This window comes from Tupaia chinensis, unplaced genomic scaffold (genome assembly GCF_000334495.1).
Source record: "Tupaia chinensis unplaced genomic scaffold, TupChi_1.0 Scaffold143574_1, whole genome shotgun sequence".
NCBI classification, from domain to species: Eukaryota; Metazoa; Chordata; class Mammalia; order Scandentia; family Tupaiidae; genus Tupaia; species Tupaia belangeri.
This window is the reverse complement of record NW_006203419.1, coordinates 2,405,101-2,416,321: the sequence shown is the minus strand read 5'-3', so window position 1 is coordinate 2,416,321 and position 11,221 is coordinate 2,405,101. Positions and strand designations below refer to the sequence as shown.

The following is an 11,221-nucleotide window of genomic DNA, read 5'->3' as shown; positions in this document are numbered from 1 at the left end:
GACCTGGACCCTCGCACGTGGCCAACCACAGCCTGAGTCTGAGACCTGGTGGCTTGCTCTCTCACCTTCTCTGTCTCTCTCTCTCTCTGCCTCTCTCTCTGTCTTCTCATTTTTTTTGTAATTTTTCCTTTTTAAAAATTGTTTAAGGTAAAGTATTCTCTTGACTTTCAGATCATCCTTTATCTTGCTAATAATTCCCTTTCTCCCCTCCCATCCAGCAGGGGCAAGGGGCAGGCCTTCAGAAGAAGACTCCTCCACAGCTCCTGAGAACTAGTGATTCCCTCTTTTTATCTTTCTTTCTTTTTCTCTTTCTCTGTTTCCTTTTCTTTCCTTTTCTTTTTTTTTTTTTTTTAATCTCATCACTCTGTTCCTGAATCTCTGTTTACTGTGTTTCTAGACGGATCTAAGGGAACAATAGCCCAACATACAAATACTATTAGGGTTAACATATTCCTCAATACCCACTGAATCTGCTGCACAAAGAGATAAAAAAGGAATGGCAAAGAGATTCCAGATCACCTCCTTCTGCACACTCCTGAATGCTCAGATTGAACTTCAAGAATTAGGAAGAAACATACCATCCATCAGATGACTAGAAATCACCACAGAGTCACATGAAATATGGGAAAGCAAGAAAATACCTCTCCTCCAAGGGAAAAGAATAACTAATCTTCATCCACAGACAGTTCAAAGGAAATGGCTGATAAAGAATTTAGAATATTCATATTGATGAAGCTAAGAGACATGGAAGAGAAGAAAGACAATGAACTACAGAAGAGAAAGAAGAAAGGGGCTGACGAGTTCCAGGAAGTGAGGAAAGTCTTGCAAGTTCTAAAAAAGGAAATACACACTATAAGAAAGAATCAAATGGACCTGTTAAAGATGAAGACTAAAATATAGGAAGTCAAAAATCTCCCTTGAAAGTATTAAAAGCAGACTAGATCATACGGAGAATCGAATCTCAGACATAGAAGATAAAATCACTGGCCTAGAAAATCCACCATAAAGCCTAAGAAAAGTGCCCAAATAAATGAGAATAATATACAAGAAATACTAGATACCATAAAACATTCAAACATCTAGATAACTGGTATCCCAGAGGCGAAGAAACTCCGAAGGACATTGATAATCTATTCCATGAAATCCTGCAAGAAAACTTTCCAAACCTAGAGAGGCACTCAAAGATCCAATCCCAAGAAATACAAAGGACCTCAAATAGAATCAACCCAAGAAGATCTTATCCAAGACACATTATTGCCAGATTGACCAAAACCCCAAAGACAAGATACTAAGATTGGCAAGAGAAAAATGGCAAGTTACGTACAAAGGATATCACATCAGGCTAACAGCAGACCTCTCATCAGAAACAATGAGAGCAAGAAAAGAATGGGAGAATATATTCAAAGTGCTAAGGGAAAAGCAATTTCAACAAAGAATACTATACCCAGCAATATTATCCTTCATATGGAAAGAAAAGACAAGAACATTCTCAGATAAACAAAACCTGAAAGAATTTACCAATATCAGACCAGATCTCCAAGAAGTTCTCAAGGGAGTGCTATATCAGGAAAATTAAATACAGACACACAGAAATAAAGAGTTCAAAAACTAAGAAAATGACCAACTTAATCCTAGGGACAAGTCTGGAGTAGAAAATTATATCCCAGAATTTAATCAAGAAGATTAAACCACAACAGAAGATAGATTAAGTACATGAGATTGAACTGGTAAAACAGCATTTGATGACTTTTGACTAAAACATTGCTGATTTTCTTCTAGGTTTTGTTTTCCGATTTTAAAGATTTTTTGTCCTGTCTTGAGCTTTTGATAGGTTCATGTACCTACTATTTGTACAGAATCCTAACCTTTTTCCTGGCTTTAAGTTTTAAGCAAAGTTTCTTAGCATTTCTATGATTTATTAAAGTTAAAGCTGCTTTTCTTGAAAAAAAAATTTTTAATTAAATAATTCTTAAAAAAAATAATAACAGAGGCCCCAACTCAAAAGTCACCAGCTCAAAGGTGTCCCCAGATGTGCTGAGCCCTTGGCCTTTCCCAACTGGGGAATCAAATTTGTGCTCATTGCTGCACTGAGGCTGCCCAGGCTCAGGAATGGACGGCAAGCTGCCCTGGGCTGCCAGCCTCCTAGCCTCTGGGCCTGTGGGGAGGTAGGATGGCCCTGAAGGCTGACTCGGTAGAACCTCTCTTAGAATAAAGTGTTTGGTGCCTATACAGACTGTGGAAAAGAAATCGCCTCCTGACAGGCTCTATAAGGGTCTATGTAGGCTATGCTTCCCATGGAGAACACGAGTTTGCACACATGTTCATTTTTTTAAAGAATTATTTAACTTTATTTATTATGATTATTTAATTTGGCCAGAGAGAGAGGGAGGGAAAGTGAGTAAACGAGTCATCAGGTCCAGGATTCAAACCACAGTCAGCCACATGGGAGTCCAGCACCTTAATCACCACACCAGCTGCCAGCCCCATGCACACGTTTTCCTTTACCATGAACAACTACACAAACCTGCCATACCACTCTTGTTGAGTGTATCTGCTCTACTGTCTCCCAAGAAGACAGTCTGGGGCTGTGCCTGGCCGGTGCTTTTGGGGAGAAGGAGCAGAACACCTCTGTGGCCCTCTTAGGTCCATACAAAATGCCCCCCTTAGAAGATGGGATATGTTGGGGAGGGAGGAACACTGAAAGAACACCCTCAGGGAAGCCTCGATGTGCTGAGCAATGAAATACATTTCACAGGCAGATTTCAGCAAGAACTCCAACCCACATCTCATCAACAGAGCATGATAGGTCTCTTGGAACACCATCCTACTGCTCTCCCCGCCTGCCAAACACCAGGCCAGTCTCCCGGAAAAAAGCAATCCTGTGCATAGCTGGTAGTGTACTGAACCGCAGAGGTGAAGGTCACATGCTGACCAACAGTTCAAATCCCCACCAGCTGCCCAGAAAACATGCCAGGTGCATACACACATGCCCAGGATCCTGGAGGCCTGAGGGAAGGGGACCCTGGCATAAGGGGCAGGGGAAAGGAAGTACAAGGCAGAGAAGGAGGAAGTCCTGAGGTAGGAATGGATCCCCAGAGGCAACATCTGAACTCTAACATTCAGTCAACAAACATTTCCTTGGCTCTGTGCTAGACACCAGCACCATGGTGAACAGAACAGACTCAGTTCCCAGCCCATACCCTCACTAAAGGTGTGGAGACATTCCATAATTGGGCTGTTTCTATATATGGTGCACTGTGGAAGGTTAGAATCGGGTTGTGAGAGCAACAGAGACAATCCCGGATAGGCAGGAGACAGCCAAGTTGGGGGCGTGGTGGGAGGAAGAGGAAAAGTGTTTCAGGGACAGGGAACATCATAATGCTCAAAGGTGGGGGAGGTGAATTTAGGGACCTCAAAGTGGGTTAGTCTTTGTGAAGGAGGCAACAAAGAGTGAGAACATTACAAGAGCTGACCTCGAAGTGCAGGCAGGGGTCAGGACACAAAGGACTGTGGTCATGGCAAGGACTCTGGACAAAAGTCAAAGCCTTGGCATTGCTGAAAGGCTACTGAGCAGAGGAACAGATGAGCACACGCCCACTTGGGTCATTCCCAGGGCACTGGTCAAGGCGCTGTGGCTCCTAAAGTGAGTTCAAATTCAGCCAGAACACATTCGTGGGAAAGATGTCTGCCCTGCACCCTGGCGTGGGCCAGGCCCTGAGATAGGCCCTGGAGGGGAGGCGGGCAGTAAGGCTACAGTGATTCCCCACTCCCACCCCTTTCCACCCCACTCAAGGAAAGAGGCTCCACATGAGGCAGGAACATGAATTAAACATGTCTCAAGCATAAATTCTAGAAAAGAAAATGAGTTCAATTGTTTATTTTTCCTCCTTGTAGTCACAAGATGCTGAGAGTTTAGCCTTAACTGAAGTCCTCAGCAAATTCCTCACCCAGGATCTCACTGCCAAGGAGTCAGGTTTCCAAATGGCCTCGCCCACTCTGGGATTTTTCCTTGAGTGATAAGCAACATGGTAGCTGGCCCTTATCTTATGTTTGCAAGAGGCTGAAATGTCCAGCTAAAGAGTAACAAATGTAGTTCATCTATATGATTTTTTTATGTCAGCTGCCAACTAGGATAGCCTTAAGTGAACATGAGTTTGTCATATGGGTACACTCTCCCCTCCTGGGTTAACATCTTCCAAGTGACCCCCAGAAAAATGTGACAGAGGGCCAGCAGATGGCCTAATGATTACATCGCTGGACTCCCACACAGTTGACCACGGTTCGAATCCCAGACCCGGTGACTCAAAACTCACACCAGGTGCGTGTGCATGCGTGCCCAAACTCCCAAGAGGAAAACAGAGAAGGGATTGCAGTGTGGCCATCCCCTCAGGTAGTGATTTCTCACTTTCTGGTTTTTTCTCTCTGTGTGTCTCTCCAGTGAGTGCATGGGCCCTATAGCAAAAATCTCTCTAAAAAAAAAAAAAAAAAAAAAAAAAAAGAAAAAGAAAAAAAAAAAAAAAAAAAAAAAAAAAGAAGAAGAAGAAAGAAAGAAAAAAAAGAAAAGAAAAAGGAGACAGCTGTCAGTGACAGCTAATACTCACCCCGATTCCCATTAAGCACTTTTCATCGGGACCTCATTTAAACCTCATGATATTATGAAGCAAGGTATACCATGTCCATCTTACAGATGAAGAAGGCAAGGCTCAAAGAGGCTTGATAATTTGCTCAAGATTACACAGCTAATAGATGGTAGATCTGGTATTTGAATCAAGGTGTTCTTACTCCAGAGACTAAGTTCTATATGATACTACTGCACAATCTCATTTATTTGTTAATATATAACAATACATTGAAATGAGTGGCCCTTGAAAGTCACCTTCTTTGGGGACTGCACATTTATTAAGCCACCTGCATGCAGGACTTCACATGCTCAAATTAGAGCACACCTTCAGATTGGCCTCTACCTTGGCTAAAAGCCACACAAGGAAATTTTGACTTCAGGGTAATGCCTCCTCCTTCCAGCCCAAAAACTGGATTGATAACCCATCTTAGTCACCCTGTTTTCCACAACTCACACTCTTGACTTTCAAAAATTAATTCTACCAGAAGAAGTCAAGGACGATTCACTTCTAAGGACATTTAAAAGAACCAGTCATGGACTCTGAGAGTCATTCTCAAGAGGCATCAAGGCTTGAAGTACTCATAATAACCTGGGTGGGAATCAGGGTGTGACTGATTCCCAATAGGCCAGAATGGCCTACTTTGAAGAATACTAGTTCTTATCTGATCATTAATAACTCACTCTCTTTGCACTTGAATGAGAAGACACAATACCATGAGACCACACACAATATATTTTGTCAGTGCCTGTCCTCCACAGAGCAGGGACTAACCCATAGCAAAGATCATTTCTCCTTTCCATGCCCAAGTGATTAGAAAATACGCAGTAAGGACTTGCTGGCCAGTTTACTGAACTGAAGGTGAAAGGCCATTACACTACAAAACACAAGTTAGAAGACAGGCCTACACGTTACCTTGCTTGGTCTGTGCAATTTACAGCACCACAGAGAGACACTAAAAATATTAACAATTTGGGGACCAGCAAGTGGCATGGTGGTTATGGTGCTGGACTCCCACATGGCTGACCACTGTTCAAGTTCTGGACCAGGCAGCTTGAAAACCACACCAGGTGTGTATGCATGCCCAGAATCCTGAGAATGGAGGAGAAGGGATGGTGGTGAGGCCAAGCCACCCTGGGGGTGATTTCTCACTTTACCTCTCTCTATCTCTCTCTGGCAAGCACATGCACACTATGGCAAAAATCTAAAAAAAAAAAAAAAAAAAAAAATTAACAATTATTTTTAAACCTAAATAATTCAAAGATGTGTGTCATTGCCACTTCCCTCCAACACTGCATGGCATACTAACTAGTTCAATAAGGCAAAACAAAGAAATCACCTATGACTGTACTGGAGACTGGTAGTAGTTCGAGAGTACATCAAATGACCTATTTAGTTCCTCAGTTTCATTAGTTACATGGAAAGTACTCAGAAGCCACATGTAGTTAGTGGCGACCATACTGACTACTGCACGTCTAAAAATCTCCATGGCTGCGAGAAGTTCTATCAGACAAAGCTGGTCTGAGGATTAGAAAAGAAAGAGACAAAATTCTCACTTTTTTATACAGGATCATATACATAAAATTTCAAACTATAATTATAAGATGAACTAATGTGTAAAGAGATGAACAGATCTATCAGTAGAATTCAAATAATAATTCAGCGAGGTCTAAAACAAATGTATGAACATAAAAAGCAATTTCAATATACACGGGATCTGTAAAAAGTTTATAAAAAAAATAGGTATTTTGAAAAAACTATACATGGGTTTCAAAAATTTTTGTACCAGGACCAGCAGTTGGCATAATGGCTATGTTGCTGGACTCCCATGTAGTCAACCACGGCTCGAGTCCTGGACCCAGTGGCTTAAACTCATGCTGGGCACGTGTGCATGCGTGCCCAAGATCCCAAGAGGAGAATGGAGGGGAAGGGATTGCGGCGTGGCCATCCCCCCTTGGGGTGATTTCTCGCTTTCTGTCTCTCTGTTTCTCTCTGTCTTTCTGGCAAGCATACGCACCCTATAGCTAAAACCTCTCCAAAAAAGAAAAAGAAAAAAAAAAATTTGCACCAAAATAAAGTAATACTTGAATTCCGTTTTTCCACAAAGTTTTTTTCCTCTTTTTAAAATTTTTATTTAAATTTATTTATTTATTTACTTACATTTAAACCAAGAAAGACAGTGTAAAAGAGAGAGGGAAGAAAAGTAAGAAAGCAAGCCACCAGATCTGGGACTTGAACCGCAGTCAGCCATGTGGGAGTCCTGTGCCCTTAACCACCATGCCACCTGCTGGCCCCTTTCCACAAAGTTTTGAAGATTTCTTGTACCAGGAATAATCAGAAAATTAAATTGGAAAGGCCCAAACAGTGGTACAGCTATAAAATCTGATACTCTGTGAAGTTGGCCCATGTAGGAAGGCTCTAGGTTTCTATCTGAAGACCTCCCTGAATACACCAAACATGATCTGACCTGGGGCTGGCTAAGGCTGCTGGTTGGCATTAAGACCAATGGTCATCTGTTGGCTCACTCATTGAAGAAATAAGTAAATAAGCTTTTTTTTTAAAAAAAAGAATTATTAACTTTATTTATTTATTCATTTGTTCATTTATCTGTTTTTTTTATTTGACCAGGGAAGGAGAGAGAGGGAGAGAGGGAAAGTGAGAAAGCAAGCCACCTGGTCCAGGACTCAAACCACAGTCAGGCATGTGGGAGTCCAGCACCCCCAACCACTATGCCACCTGCCAGCCTCCTCCTCCCTTTTTTAAGAGCAAATTTTGCAATGGGGTACATGTGCTCAGAGAGATAGAAACTGAGAAATCACCCCATGGGGGGGATGGCCACAACACAATCCCTTCTCTGTTCTCCTCTTGGGATTTTGGGCACACACCCATACATGCCCGGTATGAGTTTTAAGCTGCCAGGTCCAGGACTCAAACATCAGTCTACTATGTGGGAGTCCAGCAACGTAATCATTACACCATCTGTTGGTCCCAGCTTTTTTTTAAGTTTTAAAAATTAGCATTTATAAGCGCTTCCAAAAACAACAGCAGCAACAATCACCACCATCCAAGTAGCTAGTAATAAATCTAACAAAAGATGTTTAAGGTCTTTTTGGAGACATATTTAATCATCTGTATTGTTAACCCAGTGCTTCTCCACTCATCATCTTCATTTTATCTTCTCATTGTCTTGTTTTTCCAAATGCAGGGCCCAAGAGTGTGCAGTCGTGACCGGGACCATGGAAGACACCAGCAGGTCTCCCAACTCCACCCACGCCCAGCCTCCCCATCACCCCTCACCTCGTTGTATAAATCGCTGAATTCCTCAACCACGTCCTTGGGGATCCTACGGCCATGGTTGGTAAGGTAGCAGGCCACACCATTCTTGGAGTAGAAGCTGATGCGGCCCACACTGCGCTCCTCATCGGTTGTCTCTTCCAGGAGGCCATTGGCTTCTGCTAGATGATAGATGGGGTTCCCGTGGGAGCCATGGATCCAGGTGGCTCCCAGCTCAAAGGTGGCGTGTCCTGACAGTGACAACAACAGGCCCTTAGAGGGGCAGGGAATTCTTCAGAGAGGGGCCAGAACTCTGTCTCCCCCTCCTTCCTCCAAAAGGATCCTCCCACTCCCATAACTGAACAGGAAGGGACCTAGAATTCCCCTCTGGCAATCAACCAATCTTCGGAGAAAAAGGTCCCCACAAAAGCCACTTATAGGTGAGATAAGTGCCACCCAGAGTGACTCTGTGATGTGCCCTACAGTCACTTCATAAGACCAGTTAGATGCCTTTCCTTTTCTAGTCCCATCTTTTCCTTTTTTTTTTTTTTTCTTGCTAACTGGATATATTTTTCCCTTATTTATTTATTTATTTGTCACAGAACACTGTTTGCAGTGGAGGAAACTGGCATTGCAGTCTGGTGGGATAATGGCTTGTTCACATAAACCAGTACATGTTCATCCTTTCACACAAAAAGCCCTAATACCCTGTTGAAATTCAGACCGCTCCATATTTTCTCTCTGTATTTGATTTTGTCTTTTTTTTTTCTTTTTTTTAATCATTTTCAAGGTTTGTCCAAAAGAAGGCCGCATAGGTTCTTGGCTAACAGAAGACAACAGTTGCTGCACACGTGGCCAGACCCACCGTTTTCTAACACCAGGTACAGACTCCTTTCTTCAGTGGGACTTCCGCACTTGGAAAATATACCATGGCCACCTGAGGGCACCGTGGTCCCAGTGGAAACCAAGGTCCCTCTGGTCTTCTTACAGATCCTCAACATCCCCAATTCCAGAACCCCAGCCCTTCCTTCTTCCACCCTGAAATCAGCCTCTCTCAATTTAGTCCAGGACAGGAGACAGAGGGCAAACATTCTTGTTTGGAAGATTCCTCCCCAAGGCAATCTAAAACAGACTTCTAGAGAAAATGAAGCTCACTCATTGTCAGGTGTGGGCGGCAGACTCCAAACAGAGGGCCACTCCTGGGTCCAAGCAGTAATGGAAGGATTCTACAGCCCTACCCCCAGTCAAGGTACCAGATCACTGAGGCAAGTCACCCCTGTGCCTAAGCCTCAGTTTCCTCTGCTGATGCTGAAGAGACTGTGACACATTTGTCCCTTCCTCTGCTTAGGTCCCAGGGTAACTGAAACAATGAAAGGAGAAGAGATAGAAACACTTTGGTGTTTCGTTTTATTTTTGCAGCCATGATACAAGATAGGGGTGGTAAACGTTTTGCCAAGGTGGTCACAATACTTTCTCCTATCTGTGGACACGCACTCCCTTTATAATATGACTTTGCTATTTCTCCCACCAAGAGAAGAAATCTGTTTCCCCACTCTTTGAATCTGGACAGGACTGTGACTTGCTTTGATTAACAGAATACAATGAAAGTGATCGTTGTGGCTTCAGAGTTTAGGCCTCGAAGTGCCTCACGGCTTCAACTCTCACTCTTAGAATGTGACCATCATGGAAATAAACCCAGATTTCACTCTGGAAATACGTGACTAGTCAAAAGCCTGTGCCAACCACCAGGCACATGAGAATAAGGCCAGATTGGACAAACCATCAGCCAAGCCCCCAGATGATTGCATTCATGTGGGGGAGTCTAGGAAAGGCCAGCAAAAGAGCCTTCTACCTAAGTCCTGCTCAAACTACTCACCCACAGAATGTGAGTAAGTAAAATGGTGTTTCAAGTCATTTCATTCTGGGACAGTTTGTTATGCAGCTATAGCTACTTGATACACTATAACAAACAGCAATCTTATCTCTCACCTCCAAAACTGAGCATTCCTCTTTTTCATGCTTTCTCTTTTCTGGGCTGCTTCTAATTAAACTGCCAATGACTAAAAACAGCCTTGTATGCATGTATGCCAAAAACAAGAGAACACACAATCAACCTCATCCCTCAGCCAGCAAGCAGAATCTCCTGGTATCTCTGAAAGAAGAGGCAGGAATGTACAAGCCCCTTTGTCCAGAAAATGTGGGCAGACTGGAGGGCGCCAAAAGCTGCCCTGCTTCCAGTGGGTTCCTGGCAGACACTGAGGGAATTTAATTACACACCCTCCTTTACTGCCAGGCTTGTAGCTCCCCAAAGCGTCTTGCCTAGCTTCAGCTCCCAATAGGAACAGAGGGGACAGGCACTCTGAGTAGAGACCTGAACCCTTCTCAGGTCACAGCAAGGAGATCCAAGTCACACAATCACTGGGCAGCCCTGACTTGGGGCACCTTTCCTGCCTGCAGAGATTCAAAGGCAAGACTGAGGTGAGCAGTTCGAAGTAAGGAGTAAAGTCAATGCCCAGCCTCTATCCCCAGGCTTTGCAAGGAGGCCCAGACCAAGCTCTTGTCTGAGGATGCTTTCTGCTCTCTCCCATGTGCCCCTCCCTCTCTGTCATTCTTGCCACACCCCTGCAACCAAAGGGTACGAGGCACCATCTCTGCAGCTACTCCATAGTATCTTCAGAGCCTTTGGCCCTTCACCCCTGCTCTGGCCAGTGACGAGTTAACAGCTACCACTTCATGCAACGGCAGGTCCAACGGCAGCCAGACTTTCAGTCCTGCACACACAACACGAGCACTCGTCCTGACATGCTCGCTCCTCTCCTAGCAGGCTGTCACCTCGGTCTTCTCACATACATCTTTCCACACATATTGCTTGCTCCTTCTCACAACCTACCCAAACTCCCCCAGCACTGTGGCTCACCCAAGCTTCCTCCCCACACCACCCAGGAAGCTTTCCTACCCAACTGATCAATTGATAAATCTATCATGCGTCCTCCTCGCCTCCTGCAGCCCCATCTTACCACTCACTGCCTTGTACCAGCATCTCCCTGGAAGGCATATCTCAGCTGTCAGCTACCACAGAGACTGGGCCATCTGTCCTCGTGACTTCTGTTTCTCTGTCAGACCTCGAATGTGTGTGGTGCTGCCCTTTCCCTAAGGCTCCCAGCCAGCCAATCAGGTGCTTAACAGAGTCCCAGGGCTTCCCTGATGGCTGTGTCTAGGACTGCGAATGTTTTGGATGGCACCTCCGTCCTCACTGCCAGCAGATGCTCCCATATGCCAGGGAAAGGGAGCTGCAACTTCACATTCATCCTCCAAGCAACATTCTAGGG

The 11,221-nt window shown here is 44.2% G+C and overlaps 1 protein-coding gene across 4 annotated transcripts in view; it reads right to left on the bottom strand.

Moving 5' to 3' along the window:
* The window catches only part of SMOX (spermine oxidase), a 41,434-nt gene that overhangs the window by 7,222 nt on the left and 22,991 nt on the right, over positions 1–11,221 (bottom strand). For all 4 annotated transcript variants that reach the window (XM_027766453.1, XM_006163976.3, XM_014582306.2 and 1 more), the window contains one exon: positions 7,917–8,143. In XM_027766453.1, the coding sequence (XP_027622254.1) occupies positions 7,917–8,143 (227 nt within the window). The remainder of the gene's footprint in view (positions 1–7,916; positions 8,144–11,221) is intronic.